This window comes from Odocoileus virginianus, chromosome 20, assembly GCF_023699985.2.
Source record: "Odocoileus virginianus isolate 20LAN1187 ecotype Illinois chromosome 20, Ovbor_1.2, whole genome shotgun sequence".
Classification (NCBI taxonomy): domain Eukaryota; kingdom Metazoa; phylum Chordata; class Mammalia; order Artiodactyla; family Cervidae; genus Odocoileus; species Odocoileus virginianus.
Genome location: NC_069693.1, coordinates 51414223 through 51431460, shown reverse-complemented (window position 1 = coordinate 51431460; position 17238 = coordinate 51414223). Strand labels below are relative to the sequence as shown.

General features: G+C 51.9%; 1 protein-coding gene across 1 annotated transcript in view; it reads left to right on the top strand.

Annotated features, from left to right (window-relative positions):
• The window catches only part of PLCG2 (phospholipase C gamma 2), a 152803-nt gene that overhangs the window by 100524 nt on the left and 35041 nt on the right, over positions 1-17238 (top strand). The window contains exons 15-22 of the mRNA XM_070451481.1: positions 2732-2836; positions 4097-4186; positions 4776-4951; positions 6249-6449; positions 7317-7436; positions 8550-8730; positions 10314-10385; positions 14541-14650. Of these exons, the coding sequence (XP_070307582.1) occupies positions 2732-2836; positions 4097-4186; positions 4776-4951; positions 6249-6449; positions 7317-7436; positions 8550-8730; positions 10314-10385; positions 14541-14650 (1055 nt within the window). The remainder of the gene's footprint in view (positions 1-2731; positions 2837-4096; positions 4187-4775; positions 4952-6248; positions 6450-7316; positions 7437-8549; positions 8731-10313; positions 10386-14540; positions 14651-17238) is intronic.

The following is a 17238-nucleotide window of genomic DNA, read 5'->3' as shown; positions in this document are numbered from 1 at the left end:
CCCAGGGTAGCTCGGGAGGTGGACTGGAGATGGACAGCTGCCCCCAAAGGACTGTGTGCACCGGGGGTGGTGGGGGTGGCAAGCTGGGTGCTATTGCGGGGGATGAGTGGCAGCTGTGAGCACCGTGGAGAGGGTGACGTTTGGGTCAAGAGACGAGATGGACAGTGGCTTAAAGCTTGTCGGTTCAAGCCCCGTGTGCAGGAGAGTGGCCTCTGGTCCACAAGGTTGTCCAGGGACCCGGACCCGCTCCCCTTGTTCTGGGCTCTCCCAGGGAAGGGGTTTTCAGGTGAGGTCCTGCAGAGCCCCCAAGAGTCCACAGGTAGAACTCTGGGGGAGGGGACGGTGGCATGTGAACTTGGGGCAAAAATGTTGCCTCTTTGTTAACATGTAAGCAAAACGTAACATCTCCTTCATCATGAATATTGGCAACAAGCCACCTGGGGCTTTGTCACCAGCAGCAATCATGGATATTTTCACATCCCATTTGCAGTTGTTGCGAATATCTCAAACTAATGTGTGCTCATCACAACTTTGAAATTATGATGGTCATTAGATCTGCCTCTAGATCTTATGTGAGGTGTTAATAAAGAGGCATGTCTATTAGTATGTTACAAGGATTTTTATTTACTGTCTTAATAGTTGTATTTCAGTATCATTGATTTCTCTTGTAATTTTATGCATCATGAATGTTGTTCTGAGGAAAGGATCTGTACTCTTCCCCAGACTTCAGAGGTGGAGTCCATGGCACAGAACTGGCCAAGGCTGCCTTAGGGCACCTTCCTTTTGCGGTCGATGCTGGGTTACAGGCACATGGAGATCCGTCTCGCAGAAAGGGGAACACAGGGGGCTCAGGGCGAGGGATGCCTGGTAGGCAGGTGGGATGTCAGTGAGACAGGCCTGGCCTCACCTGTCCTGGCCTGAGAACTTAGTTGTGTGACCACTCCGCCTGCAGGGGCGCTGATACAGGCAGGGCAGCATCAGTGGAAGAAGCGATGTGGATTTTAGTGACAGCCAGTGGGTCTGTGGGAAGGACGAACACAGGTTTACCAGGCAGAGAAGGAGGAAGGCCCTTCAGGTTCGGGGAGTAACATCCTTGAAGGTGGGTGGCGCAAACACGTGGTGTGTGCCCTGGATTGTCACTGGACCATGGAGACGCACTGGGGACATTCCCCACATGTCGGGAGGTCACAGTCTTGGGGGGAGACCAGCCTCTAAGCGGAGGAGAGCGGAGCAGTGAGGGGGCTTTGGCCGAGGCCCATCCGGAGGGGGGGACCCCGGTGTGCCCTTGGGTCAGAGCAGCAGCGTATTCAGAGGAATTGGCTGAGATTTTGGGGTAGATTTCCCTAAGACGTCCAGGGAAACTTCTAGCATTCTGGTAGGATGAGGGGCAGAGGGGGCTTGGCCAGGGAGGGTCCACAGCTTTTCAGGTTTGGTCGGTGATTCTTTAGGGGGCCTGGTTGCCTTTCTCCGCGACGTCCCTCTGTGTCCATTAGGACAGCTCTCTGCGTGTGCCCAGGGGTTTCTCGGCTCTCGTTTCACGGTGTGGGGCAGCACACGCCCCTTCCGGAGCAGCTCTGGGCTCAGCTGCGCCCCCTCATGGCTCACCGCCGTCAACTTCAGGGAAAGGGGGTGGAAATAGCGTCTGTGACCCTGTCAGCGGGTGCTGCATGCGGCACTGGGTTCACACTCAGAAATGGCCTTCAGCCTCATGACAGCCCCGCAGGACGGGTCACCTGGGTCCCCAGCCCCCTTGACAGGGGAGGACGCAGGTGCAGAGGTTGACCCAGCGGAGGCTACACAGTTCCTGCCAAAGATGTCACTCAGGTCTGTTCAAATGGAGCACTTATGTCGTGCCACGCCATGTATCCTGCTTGCCCGCTGCCTTCCGGGACCCGGCAGGGGCTCTGTCACCCCCATTTTACAGGGGAAGTTACTGAGGCAGCTTGTCACGCGGCCAAGGCCCCCCAGTGAGGAAGGCGATGGGCCCTGAATTCACGCCCAGGTCTGACTCCCCATCCTGAGTCCCCTCCACCAGGCCACCGCTGCCCAAGGCTGGTGTGTCTGATGTGGGTGGTCAGCACTCACCCGGGGGGATGTCTTCATAGTCATCCTCTTGGTCTTGCCGATGGACATGAAGGTTTCAGAGGAGCATGGCCACCTGCTCCGGGTCACACAGCTGATAAAGCAGCGGCAGGGCTGTTTGTACCCCGGTCTTCTCAGCCTGCATCCCCCGTGTTCCCACAGACGCACTGTGGCCTTGCCTTTCCCTCTGTGTGCTGGAGAACGTGGGCGCGTCATTGATTCACTGAATGTTTATTGAGCAATCACTATTTGCTCAGCTAGCTCAGGAGACTCAACAGGGAACAAAACAAAGTCCCTGCCCTCATGGGGCTTATATTCCAGCAGGGAGGACGAAGACAGATACGTCGCTAAACATAGGGCCAAAGAGTATGAAGATTAACTATATCCAGGGGCTCGAGAGTGACAGGGACGGGAAAGGGGCATGTGGGCAGGTTCATGTCACACAGACGGGGGAAGCTCCTCTGGGGAGGTGATGCCGCGTGCAGAGCTGAAGGTGGTGAGACAGAAGCTGGGCAGGGAGAAGCGGCGGTGCAAAGGCCCTGAGGCAGAACGGTGTGAGTGGGTGCTGGGCCGACGGGAGGAGGGCTTGTTGGCTCCGCGATCCTCACTCTGGGTCTCAGGGAGACGGCTCTGTGTGTTCTCCCCTCAGCATAAGAAGCTGGGCCCCCGAGGCGACGTGGACGTGAACATGGAGGACAAGAAGGACGCGCACGGGCAGCAGGGCGAGCTGCACATGTGGGACCCCATCGACCAGGTGCGGCTTCCCGCGCCCGCCACGAGCCCGGAGTGCGCCGCCCGCCGCAGCGCTGAGGCCATTCCCGCCCTCCGCTCAGCTCGTGCTAAGCGAACGGCTCATTGTTAGCAAACCGTGTTTTTCTCTGGCCTTATGTTTTATTTTGAAATAATTTTATATTCAGTGTAACATAGATTCTCACGCAGAAATGCAGACACACACACATACTCCTCATATATCCTTCACCCAGTTTCCCCAAATAAAAACATCGTCTGTAACCAGAGTGTAATTGTCATAACCAGGAAGTGGAACCCTAGCTATATTACTACAGGCTAATTTATGGGCCTTATTCCAGTCTGTCCACTGATGTCCTTTTTCTGGTCCAAAGGATGCAATAATGCAATAAGGAGTTAGTTGTCCTAACTCCTTAGTATTCTCCAACCTGAGACAGTTCCCTGGGAACATTATTATTATTATTTTCTGTGCCACATGTCTTGCGGGATCTCAGTTCCCCCACTAGGGTTTGAACCCAGGTCCCCTGCATGGAAGCACAGAGTCCTAACCACTGGACTGCCTGGGAATTCCCAAAGAAACATTGTATTTTGATAAGAATGAGGCATTTTGAATGTTAATACCACTTCTCATATCCCTTAACCTAACATGGCAATCCATTTGAGTAGGTATTGATCAAAATGATTGGTTGAAGTATATAATTGATGTACAGTGTTGTATTAGTTTCAGGTGTATAGCAAAGTGATTATTATAGATTTTGCATATATATGTAATATTTGTTTTTATGCAAATATTTTGAGTATTTTTCACATGTCTGTTCTTATAGCCTAGAAATAAACCTTAAAAATGGTTAAATAAAGGATTAAGTCATATTTAAATGTTGAAGAAAGGGTCTCTAGACTGGCTGAGAAATTGTGAAAGTTTTAAAAGGTAGATGAAATAGAAAAAGACAGTCATGGAGGCACACACACAGAGAAAACAATCCCATTATTCATAAAAGGCTTCAAATCAGATGAACATGATGCTGTGTTGTGTCTGCTTTTAGGCATACTGAATAAAGAAGCCCTCAAAATGCTTTAAAAGAACCCCAGAGTAATAGGTGTTTTAAAGGAAACGTCTCACAGGGGCTTGAGTTCAGTGAAACCACCATAAACAGCTACAAAAATGGGAAAGGCAAGTCCCCGGGGTGATGCCAGGCAGGAGCCTTGGGCCTCAGAGTTGATGCGGCAGAGATTTCGGGGGAGACCTAATGCTGATCTTACTTTGTAGAAATGGACTCGGCACTACTGTGCCATTGCTGATGCCAAGCTCTCCTTCAGCGATGACATTGAACAGGCTGTGGAAGAGGAGCTGCCGCTGGTAGGTGGAGACCTCCCATACTGCTCCTCTCATCCTGTGGCCAGCAGGCCTGGACATGCTCAGCCCATCCATGGAGCTGCCTCTTTGGGTACCAAGGCTTGCCTGGCTCTTCTCTGATTGGTTGGCTGGCCCAAGTGCTTAGCCAATGAGGCTTAAGAGTCTTTCCTGCTCTCTGAAAGGCTTGACTGGCCTTGATAGGAGAGGATGAGGACAACTGGGTGCTCTGTTCAGTCCCACCCACTAACTTCGTTCCTGGCTTTCCTGCCCTCTGCCCCTGGGCTGCTGACCATCCTTGGTGCTGTTCTTGAGTACAATCCTCAGGGTATTGTAGCTTTCAGGCTTCCTGTACAATAGAGTTGAGGCTGTCCTCGGCCATGACTCAGGAGGCCAACGCGAATGGGGGCTGTCAGGAGTAGGTGTCTGGCGGGGGGAGGGCAGTGGAGGCTGGCTTCCCAGACTTCCTGGGGTGAAGGCCAGCTGAGGCCGTCCTTGGTCTGTTACCCAGTCCCCTGAAGCGGCGTGCACAGATGGACCGGTCTGGTGATAATGGCCCTGGTTTTCAGAAGCCTCTCCTCTCTTTGTGGCCCAGGATGTACCCCCCACAGAGCTGCATTTTGGGGAGAAGTGGTTCCACAAGAAGGTGGAGAAGAGGACAAGTGCCGAGAAGCTGCTGCAGGAATACTGCGCCGAGACAGGGGGCAAGGACGGGACCTTCTTGGTGCGGGAGAGCGAGACCTTCCCCAACGACTACACCCTGTCCTTCTGGTAATGCCCCTCTGTCCGGCCATGCCCACCTTCTCCCCACAGCTGGTGGGACCGAGGGGCCACGTGGCAAGTGGTGCCAGCTTAGGCTGGACTTGGGTGAGGCCGGGCTGGAAACCAAGGCTTCCCTGGTTACTCAGTGGTAAAGAATCCGCCTGCAATGCAGGCACCACAAGAGACACGGGTTTGATCCCTGGGCTGGGAAGATCCCCTGGAGAGGGGAATGGCTACTCACTCCAGTACTCTTGCCTGGGAAATTCCATGGACAGAGGAGCCTGGCGGGCTACAGTCCATAGGGTCACAAAGAGTTGGACACGACTGAAGTGGCTTAGCATGCACACATGGGCTAGAAACGCAGACTTCATTTAGTGAGTTTTGGGGGGCAAGACTTGGGTTGAGTGAGGCCCCCAAAACATAGTCATCAATATTAGTGATATTTCAGTGCAGTATTAAATATTGTAAAGTAAACTTACAGAACTATGGTGAGGCTACAGTGAGTTCATCTACACTAATTCATTAAAAGATACTTATTTTGGGGGTACTTGCTCAGTGCTAGGCACAGTGACTTAGCAGTGACCAGGCAGACACAGTCCCTGTCCTCTTGGAAATTAGAGTCTGAGAATGGAGATGGACAGTGAAAAAGGAATCACGCAAATAATACATAATTCTAGTTGTGACAGGTGCAATGGAAAAAATGCAGGATGTTATGAATATCAGAGCGGGATCTGGTGTGATGTTGGGATAAGAATCAGGGAAGACTTCCTGAAAGAAGTGGTGTTTAAATTGAGACCTGAAGGATAAAAGTTCTAATATTAACAACAGACAAATAATAGTGAGAGCTAACACCTGTAACATGTTTACCACGTGCCAGGCAGCATTCCAGGCATGTTCTGTGTGTGTGTGTGATCTTGTTTCACCCTCAGGAGATCTCTGTGAGGCGGATACTGCCATTCTCCTTGTTGGACCACTAGGAGCGTAATAGGGAGTCTCAGAGGGGACAAGTCACTTGTTCAAGGTCACTTAGCTCATCAGTGGCAGAGTCAGGATTGGAACCCAGGCTGTCTGGCTCCAGAGGACCAGTTATGTAGGTAAAGGGGACAGCAGGCAGAGGAAGTAGGTAGAATGTTCTGGAATCCAGGCTCAAGAAGTAGCTTGTATGGAAGCCCTGGTGTGTTCAAAGAGCAGAGGGAGGCCTGTGCGGTCACACACAGCGTCCACCCCGGGGGGCCGCGGCTGCAGCTCTGGCCCAGGTGCAAGAGAAGCCCGCCAGCTGGCTTTGACCTGGTCCCTCTCCCCGCAGGCGGTCGGGCCGCGTGCAGCACTGCCGGATCCGCTCCACCATGGAGGGCGGGACCATGAAGTACTATCTGACTGACAACCTCATGTTCACCAGCATCTACGCCCTCATCCAGCACTACCGCGAGACACACCTGCGCTGCGCCGAGTTCGAGCTCCGGCTGACCGACCCCGTGCCCAACCCCAACCCGCACGAGTCCAAGCCGTACGTGTGCCCCTGCTCTGGGGGCGAGAGTCGGAAATGCCAGCCTTGCGGGTGGGCTGGGGCCCGCGCTCCCACGAGGCTCCTCGCCTGGGCCCACCTGGGTCTCTTTAAGTCCCCCCCGGGCGGCCGCTGTCCAGATACCTGCTGCCGGTTCCTCCTTCCTCTCCCTCCGCCCCTCCCATTCTTTCTTCTGCTTTGTCTTCAGAGTCCCGAGTTCTTGGGCTTTGATTTTTCAGAGACTAATTCTGACCTGGTGTTACCGTTCTACTTGTCAGAGCTCATTCCTGTTGGTCTGAAAGCAAAATAAAAAAATTGTAAAGAGAATATCGGTTAGGCCTTGCAAAGGGTTAACTAGTTCTGAAAAGAAAAGAGTAATTTTTAATCAGAAGCCTGCTCAAGTGCACCTTTCTGAGGAAGCCATAGAGCTGTGACAACTTTGATTTTTACTTTTCTTGTCTGTGTTCAAGTGGATGGCCTTAAAATTTGCTATTTTGCATCTTTGAAATTAACCCCCAGCCCCTCTAAAACCCCACTGTGTGTGTTTTCTGCCTCTGATTTTCTGAGACACTGCAGTGGCTGTGTCACTGATGCTTGGGTCAGTGGTCGGGGAGGGGTTATAGATTTAAGTTGATTTATTCTCTCGTGGTCCAAGCAGACTCCCCACACGAATACTTCACCTGAGCTGTGTCTGGGTGATTGTTTTCACAGTCGCCGTCTCTGGAAGGGATTTCAGATGGGGAGGCCTGCTGTGTGATTTCCGTGGTGGGCTCCAGGCTCGTACTTAAGGCCTCCCGGGGACCCACCACGTCTTCCACCGCTGCGTCTCAGCGACCTCTCCCCTGGCCATTTCCCCGGCCTGTGCTGCAGGTGGTACTACGACGGGCTGAGCCGCGGAGAAGCGGAGGACATGCTGATGCGGGTCCCCCGGGATGGGGCCTTCCTGATCCGGAAGCGGGAAGGTACTGACTCCTACGCCATCACCTTCAGGTAAGTCCCTGGGCTGGAGCCACTTCTCATTCTGCAGAGGCGCCTGGGAAGGGCAGGTGGGAGAAGAAAGGGGGAACTGCAGGTGGACGCTGGACCCAGGGTCCTCTGTCCAGAGTGTCAGCTACGATGGAGACAGTAATAACGAGAGCAAAAGCAGCCTGCGCTAATACTGTGTGCTTTCAGCATGCCAGCCACTGGTCTGTGTTCCCGAGAGTAATGTGTTTTACACTGATCATTTAATCTTCCCACAACTCTGTGGGGTGAGCGTGACCCTTATTCCTACTTTTCGGAGGAGGAAACTGAGGCACAGGGCGATGGAACAACCTGCTGAAAACCTGCAGCCCGTTAGCGGTGGAGCTGGAGTTTGCACCCCAGCAGCACTGGCAACCCAGATGGGTGGTGATGCAGCCCTGGTCTCCTCCCAGCCGCCGCTGCTGCTCACCGCCAGTGGGCAGGCCGTATGGACCAGCCATCTCAGGGCCGTGGTTCTCGGTGTCAATGCTACCCCGAGACACCTGTGTCCTCCAATTTCCACCAAAAGCAGTATGAGGGAGGGTCAGACCCCGTTCATCAAACTGTCCCTCCATCTCCCATTTGCCAGGTTTCCCTGCGTGTTCTTGGTGATGGTAGCAGAACACTGGGTTCCAAAGGTTGAGTTCCCAAGTGATGTTCCGGACACTGGGCTGCCTTCAAGGCCTCACCTATTTATTTTTAAATTAATTAATATTTTTTCAAATACTTAAATATTTATTCGTTTATTTAACTTTGCCAAGTCTTAGTTGCAGTACATGGGATCTAGTTCCCGGACCAGGGATTGAACTCAGGGTGTCTGCATTGGGGGTGCAGAGTCTTAGCCGCTGGGCCACCAGGGAAGGCCCTTCAGATGCTCTTTTGACCTCACCGCGTGGCACGTGCCATCCTGGGATCCTGACCAGGGATCAAACCTGTGCCCCTTGTGTTGGAAGTGTGGAGATAACCCACTGGGGCCCCAGGGATGTCCCACCACGTCGGTCTGTTCGGTGCCCCAGGATGGGTGACCGGGCTGTTTGCTGTTGGTGGGCTCGTGTGGCCGTCACCCGGCTGCAGGATGTCAGCCCCGTGGTCTCCCCCCAGGGCCAGGGGCAAGGTGAAGCACTGTCGCATCAACCGAGATGGCCGGCACTTCGTGCTGGGCACCTCCGCCTACTTCGAGAGCCTCGTGGAGCTGGTCAGCTACTACGAGAAGCACGCGCTTTACCGGAAGATGAAACTGCGCTACCCCGTGACCCCTGAGCTCCTGGAGCGCTACAACATGGTGGGTGGCTGACCCGCCCGGGACGCGGTGGGATATCCCATCTGAGGTTACGGTTCACCTGTTGGTTCATTCAGCAAACCTTTATCGAGCACGTACATGCACCGCGCAAGGCTCTGGGTCCAAAGCTGCAGAGTGGACGCAGACAGTGCCCCGTGCTCTTACAGTCCAGAGTGGGGGAGACAGACGACACACGAGATGAAGAACTATCAGAGCATGTGTCAGCTGGTAGGATGATAAGTGCTCCAGAGAACAACACTGAGACAGGTGGATAAGTGGGTAGATGATGGGGAAGGGGCCGCAGTTCTCGGGGCTGCTCAGGAGGGGCTTGCTGACGAGGAGACGTGGGCAGACATGCTGGGAGGTGGAGGAGACAGCCTGCAGCTGTGAGGAGGAGAAAGAACAGTCAGTGCAAAGGTCCTGAGGTGAGAGCATGCGTGGGGGCAAAGAGGAGAAGCTGGCATGGCTGGGCCTCAGTGGTCTAGGGCTGGGGCAGAACTAAATAAGGATGGAACCGTGTGGAGTGGGGCCACACACAGGGGCTTTTATTCTGAGCCATTGGAGAGTTGTTCTTTTCTTTTTTTGGGCCATGCCATGCAGCACACAGTATCTTAGTTCCCTGACCAGGGATTGAACCTGCAGCCCCTGCAGTGGAAGTGATATCCGGACCACCAGGGAAGTCCCCACTGGGGGGTTCTGGGCGGTGAAGGGAGCCAGTCTGATTACCGTGTCCCAGTTCCTATCAGATAGATTCAGTACTTTAGTGAAAAGAGATTGTGCACCAGCCACGCATCAGGAACCGTGTGTCTGGATGCTGGGAGAGCACGGTGGAACACCGTGAGCCCTTGGGACATTCAGGTTCTAGAAAGGGGAGCGGGTGACACAGTCACATAAATATGATGCTCCCGGGCAGGGTGAGTTACAGTGAAGACAAGAACAGGATGGGGCGCTGTGGGGTGGGCACTGCATCAGACTGGGGCCAGGGAGTTGGGAGCGGGCCTCCTGCAGAGGGTAGGACGGCAGCCAGGGGCGGAGCGGCTGGGGAGCTGTGAAGGAGGCGGGTTCCAGGTGGGGGGCAGGCAGGCACAGGACTGCAGTGTGGGGTGGGTGTGCAGCCCATGGGGGCTGGGGAAGGGCAGGAGGGGTCTCCAGCGTGTGCTGGTGAAGGTTTACTGCCCGCTCTGCGGAGAGAAGCCCTGCTTTGTGGCATTTGCCAATTTCTGCACTGTGAGTACTCCTGCGGTGGCCAGTTTCAAGCTGCCGACATTGAACGTGGGTCAGGAAGAGTGGTGAGCTTGCTCCAGGACACCAGAGCATCTCAGATCTTATGTTTTGACAAAGGAGGATGGCGCCTGGCATGGGGTAGGCCTGCATAGGGGCCTTTCTGATTCTGGGGTAAGATTTCCAACTTTTGGGGAACTTCTTAATAGCTTCTTACTGGCTCTACCCACAATGTGAATAAAGTGAGGTTTCAGCTCTTCTGCTAGAGGGCAGGAAACCATGAGGATGGCTAGAAGTCTTGTTCTAAGTTAGGGCTGTCCCAGGAGCTTGAATGATTCCATTTATTTTTCTCTCTTCTTTTTCAGGAAAGAGATATAAACTCCCTCTATGACGTCAGCAGGATGTATGTGGATCCCAGTGAAATCAATCCTTCAATGGTACAGTGCAAACTTCTGATTCACACTATTACCTAGTCACTAGACTGACATGAGTCTTCTCAGGTGGTTCAGTGGTAAAGAAATCACCTGCCAATGCAGGAGATGTGGGTTCAGTCCCTGGATCAGGAAGATCCCCTGGAGAAGGAAATGGCAACCCACTCCAGTATTCTAGCCTGGATAATACCATAGACAGAGGAGCCTGTCAGGCCACAGCCATGGGGTTGCAGAAGAGCTGGACACGACTTAGTGATTAAATAACAACAAACAGATTGATGTAGGGTCTATCCCCCAGTTAAAACAGGGCAAGGGAATGTTTTGGAAAACTCGGCCAAAAAATTTTTGGAGGGGAGAAGAAATGACGATTGACAATGTGACATCTAGTTTCAGGGAAGAGGTTGATAGAATTCCATCCAAATGTGACTGAGCCTTGCTAAAATTCTGAAGTTTGATGAACCACCTTTGGGCCCAACAGCTTCTAATTAAGAGTCTTCTCAGATGTTCCTTGCTCACTGACTGAGCCTGTGGTGTTTATAAATTCCATTTGGTTCAGCGACCCCTCTGCCGTGCTCAGGCTATCTCGTATTCCCACCCTGGCTGCTGAGTCATTTCACGCAGGTAGGGCTGGGTTTTACTGTTGCCTGAAGCTCCCGGTTTCATCTTAAATTCAGCTGGAGCCTGCAGAGGAGCAGTGCTGCCGAGTTTTCCGTCTGGCGGGGCCGTCCTGTCTGTGATGAGTGCACAGTTCTCGCTTTGGAAGGGACACCCTGCTGGCCGGCTCTGCGGCAATCAGAGATTTTCTTTTAAACGTATAACTCCGTGGCCAATGCAAATCCCTTTCAGCAAGCAGTGAAGTCTTGAAAAATTGTGGGTGCATGGAACCGGGTGTGAAGTGCCTTAGGGGACTTAGCCAAATAGAAAAAAAAAAGCATTTATTAGAACTGACAGATGCTCTGGTTATGAGAATGACATGGCCTCACGTCAGGCAGATGTCGGGGGATGGTGGAGATCATGGTAAACCGAGAATGCACCCATCTCAAGAGCAGCCACCCCCGTCAGCAGCTGCCATTTCAGAGACCAGGCAGGGTCTTCTGACTTCTCAAGACAAGCCAGTAGTCGGGATGTTTGATGTGAAATCTCCCCATTATTAAACCCTGGTAACTATACCACGGTATGTAGAGGAAGTCTTCCTATATCCAATGAGCCTAGTAAAACATGATCATATGCGGAGTTTGAGTACAAGCTGCTAGACCATGGCGAGTGCCTCAAAATACAGTTATTCTTCTTGTGATTGAAAAATGATGTAACAATGGAAAGGGAAATTAAAAGCAGGGAAAACCGTCCCGCCTGGTCTCACCATCCTGAAGCGGTAGCCGTCTGCACCTGTGGGTGTCCATCCCCACTGGTCCTTGTCCGCTGGGAGGTGTGTTTACAGCACCCACCCCAGCACCTACCATTTCTATTCTTCGTTCACCTGCTGCTTGGCCACAGGTGAGTTTATTCACTGCTGATCTACTTAATGACCATTTTTTGTTGAGCCACGCAATTTTGATGGGGTACCTGGTCAGGGAAGCCTAGCGTGTCGCAGGCCATGGGGTCGCAGAGTCGGACATGACTGAGCAACTGAACTGAACCCGGAGTAGAACTGTAACTTAAAAAGAGAATATTTTTTATGCTGTACACTATTCTAGGTAACTGGGCCCTTTAGCTGTGTCTCCATCAATGGCCATTTGGGTTGTCTCTAGGCTGAGCTCTTCTCATCAACACTAAAATGATTTCTTCACCTGTGAGGTTTTGTGTCTTTCTCTTTATGTCCTTTGGATGAGTTCTTAGAACTGGAATGATGAGGTCAGTATTGACAGGTAACACATATTGATGACTGCATAGCGAGCATTGAGCTGAGCACCTGATGGCTCATTACCTCTAGCAGCCCCAGGCACTAGGTGCCATTTTTGTGCCCATTGTACAGATGAGACAGCTGAGGTACACAGTAGTTGAATGGCTGATGTAAGTGTGGAGCTGGGATTTGGATGCTCCCGGACATGCGCTTGTAGCCACATGCCTGCTTGGTCACGCGCTGGGTGGCTCGTTTCTCCAGCTCACGGGGGCCCTGACATGAGGACCCCTCCTGCCATCCCTCAGGCTGCAGACTTACTCCTCGCAGACGCCGTCACGTGGCACCCTCTCTGCCACTGGCTGTACCTTCTCGTGGCCTTGGAGTCTGGCAGCGACCTGTAGAGTTTCATGGGGAAAGATACAACTTGTCCAGTCTGCCCTTGAAGCAGGGTGCACAGAAGAGCTGGCTCTGTTGGAAGGCTGAGGAGTCAGGTTCAAAAGCTCTGGTTGGAGTTCCCATGGCAAAGCTTACAGAACCCACACTGTGCACAGACTGTGGTGGTGCCTCACATTAATGGAGTCTTTCTCTGCTCAGCCACTTGCCAGGTGGTTGACTTTGGCCAAGGATGCTTCATCTGTCTGGACCTCTATTTCCTCGTCTCTAAAATGGGATACCATCACTACTCCCTGCCTGTTAGGATTATGAGGATTAGAGGAGATAAAAGGTCTAAAACAGGGCTTTGACTATAGTAAGAACTAAGGAATACTCACTGTTGTCATTTTTATCCTTGCGTGTATTATCTCACTTAATAGTCTCAATGACCCTGTGAAGTATGTGGTATTTCAATCCCTATTTCATAGATGGGGAAACAGACAGAGGGGCAAACCGAGGATTTGAACCACATGTCTGACTTCAGAGCCCCGTGCTCTTGAGGAGCAGTTTTATGGATTCCTTGCGAAAACCCCCATTCCCACTTCCTTGTGTCGGCGGAGGGGACACTGCTGATGTAAGCAGGTTGGCAGTTTCGGAGGTTTTCCTATTAAGCGTCTGCTTGCTGTGTGGGTGCTCATTTTGCTGTGGGTTTGTGTTTGCCTGGCAGCAAATCGCGGAGGAGGCGCTCTGCACTTGGTTCTGTCCTGTTTCTGCCCGTGCGAGGCCGCACTTGGTGATTTCATGGAGGAGCACCTCGGGCACTGCAGAATGCCAGCATCCCAGGGCATGTCAGGGCATCACCGGTAAAAATGCTGGTGAGGCTCGGGGGCCGCCAGAAACGGTGTTGAGTGTGAACTGCTGAGCGGGCTGGTGAACATGGGTAGTGAGAACGTCAGAGGTGGTGGGCGTGGTTCCTCAAAGGCATGTCCTTCCTTTGTGGAGGAAATACCGGCTCATGCTGAGGTGCCCTTTGTTGTTCAGATGTTTAGTTGTGTCCGACTTTTTGCGACCCATGGACTGTATCATCTCAGGCCTCCCTGTCCTTCACCATCTCCCGGAGTTTGCTCAAACTCATGTCCATTGAGTCAGTGATGCCATCCAACCATCTCATCCTCTGTCGTCCCCTTCTCCTCCCGCCTTCAATCTTTCCAAGCATCAGGGTCTTTTCTAGTAGAGTCTGCTTTTTGCATCAGGTGGCCAAAGTATAGGAGCTTCAGCTTCAGCATCAGTCCTTCCAATGATTATTCAGGGTTGGTTTCCTTTAGGATGGACTGGTTTGATGTCCTTGCTGTCCAGGAGACTCTGAAGAGTCTTATCCGGCATCACAGTTCGAAAGCATCAATTCTTCGGTGCTCAGCCTTCTTTGTGGGCCAACTCTGACATCTGTACATGACTACTGGAAAAACCTAGGCTCTGATTTAGGCGTTCCTGAAGGAAACTTATGACCAACCTAGATAGCATATTAAAAAGCAGAGACATTACTTTGCCAACAAAGGTCTGTCTAGTCAAGGCTATGATTTTTCCAGTGGTCATGTATGGATGTGAGAGTTGGACTGTGAAGATAGCTGAGCGCCGAAAAATTGATGCTTTTGAACTGTGGTGTTGGAGAAGACTCTTGAGAGTCCCTTGGACTGCAAGGAGATCCTGGTTGGATCCATCCTAAAGGAGATCAGTCCTGGGTGTTCATCGGAAGAACGGATGCTGAGGCTGGCTGAACTCAACTCAACTTGTGGCTCCTGGCAATGCAAGCCCTTCGCCACCAGAGGGCGCCATAACCCTGGGCTAAAGCCGCCCTCTGTTTTGAGAAGAACCAAATGTGCCAGAAAGTGCTGCTGCCTCCCTGTTCTGTTGCCTGGCCTGACCCTTTACCTTCTTGTTTTCCCTGAAAGCCTCAGAGAACCGTGAAAGCTCTGTATGATTACAGAGCCAAGCAGAGCGATGAGCTGAGCTTTTGCCGTGGTGCCCTCATCCACAACGTCTCCAAGGAGCCCGGGGGCTGGTAAGGCTGAGGGCAGCTGGGCCCCTTGACCTGTCCCCTTCTAGCAGTGAGACTCAAGCGCTGGCTGAGCCCTGACCCCCGTATCTCTTGTTCTGCCCTGACTTTGACGTGTCATGCTTTCTCTGGGGACGTGACCAACGCATGCTCTATTTGCAAAAGTGGGTAAACAGCAATAGCAATTATGATAATGTCATCTATTAATATATGTCATAATACATGTTATCTTAATTGTAATAGCAGCTGCCATTTATTGACGTCTTACTGTGTGGCAAGCACTATGCTAATTGCTTTCATACATTATCTAAGAAAATTCTTGTTACAGCCCTGCAGGGTTATGACTGTGATTATCTCTGCTTTATGTGGGCTTCCCAGGTGGCGCTAGTGGTAAAGAACCTGCCTGCAACACAGGAGTCATAAAAGATGCAGTGGGTTCGATCCCTGGATCGGGAAGATACCGTGGAGGAGGGCATGGCAACCCACTCCAGTATTCATGCCTGGAGAATCCCATGGGCAATGAATAGATGCAGTGAATGAGGCTTTCCAAAGTTCAGCTACTGAACACCACAGGCTCTTCCCATTATGCAAACCTGTGCGTTTTAAATTCAAATTCTTGTGCTATTGCATAGTCCCATGCCCTGCGCAGTGGCCCCATTGTGGATTAAAGAGGTGCATTTTCAGGCCAAAGGCACCATGGTGTGTGACAGTTGAGTTCTCTCTTCCCCCTTTTATTTTTCACCCAGGGAGAAGAATTCTCTGCCCACCCATAGCTTCCCTCAGCAGGTGGTTTCATGGGATGGTTCCTGTCTTAGAGCAGTAAGGGTTGTTCATAACCATGAGTCCTTGCAGAGACTCAGGCACCTCACAAATTGGTGCTTCTTCCTCTCGGGAGCTAGCCGGTCCCGACTAGAGATCTGAATAGCAACTCAAAAGGAGCAGTGTCAGCACCGTCTTAAGGACTTAATTTGAAGTCATTCATGGGATCCACACAGTGACCCTCTAAGGTTGCTTCTCTTCTTCCCTGCATTTTACAGATGAGGACACTTGAGCACAGAGAAGCAGGAACTTGTCCAGGGTCACATAGCAGCCTGAGATTTGAAGCTAGGCCTTCTGATTCAAGAGGCCACACTCTTTACGCACTCATGTGCTAGATCCAGAGGTTTACCAAGTTTTTTTTTTTTTCTTTTAATTTGGAGAACACCCTCTTTCCAAACCCATTCTTACCTGGATCCTCAGAGGATTTTGTCTCCAGATGGGTTAAGAGACTGGAGTAAGTGCTGTTAGCGAGGGACTGAGGGTAAGCCGTAGGCCCTTCTGAGGTGCCCTCATTGCTCATTCTCTCCCTGCTGTCAAGATTGCCACCTAGTGGGATGCCTGCCTCGGACCACATTTTTTTGCATCCTTCCAGATTAGAGGACCAAATCATTTTTGTTTAAACTGGGATGCATTTGAGAGTGAAAGGAATGCATAATTAATAGTTACACCTGGACCGCAGGTGTAAACTACCCAGTTCTGGGCACGTGGTCCACACAGTTGCCCATTCAGCCAGACTTTGCTGGAGATGGGTCTGGAGAAATGAAGGTTGAAAAGAGAATGTGAAATGGCCTCACAGCTGGCAGTTCTGTTTCCACCAGGCCATGGGACAGTCAGTCCTCTCTGCTTATTCAGGTCAGCAAACATTTGTTAACACATTATTGACCAGGGGATTTTTGCAGAAACTCATGCCTCTGGAGTTAATATGTTTCCAGTCAGTAATGTGTGAGTGCCCCCAAGTGTAGATTTGATTAAGACTGAGGAAGTTCACATGTAGAGGGGAAACTGATGGGTAACTGTAGGTTAATGTAAGGTGTAGACTGCTTTGACAGCGGGGGGAAAGATCCCAGGGAGCACAGAGGAAGAGCTCTCAGCCTGGTGGCAGTCAGGGAGGGCTTCCTGGAAGAGGAAGACTGCGGCTGAGTCTTACATTGTTAGGTGGCTTTAGAGGGCATGGACTATGGCATGGAAGGTAGAGAGCATGGCAGGGCCATGTGGGAAGTGGGCCACAGATGGTCTGGGATGAATATCAGGTTCAAGGCAGAGACAGGCAGGAGTTGAGGTCCCTGGGTTAGAGCATTATGATGGCCAAGCTACACAGTCTAGGCTTGATTTTGAAAGCCTCGGTGTGGTGGGTCAGAGGTGCATTCTGGAAGGAGCCCCCTGACTGCAGAAAGTGGGCCATGGGAGGGCTCGGAGGAGGATCCAGTCCAGGCATCAGACTTAGGGGCATCTTGGAGGTGCGGCCAGTTTGCTTGAGTCAAGACACGTACAAATGTTGATAATGTCTCATGTTATTAGTGTTGCTACCAAGGTGGGAAGGTCAGGGGTGGGGGCACAGTTTTAGCTGAATAACAAGAATTAGCACTATGGAGTGCTTTATATGTAAATGCAAGACGATATTAACTCCTATGGTCCCAGTAAGGTCCTCAGAGGGGGACACAGGGACCACCCCCGCACCAGATGGAGGGTCTGAGGCTCAGGGCACTGGTGCAGTTGGTGGTGGAGCTGGGACTCAAGTCCAGACTATCTGACGGCAGACCCTTCCTTACCCCCAC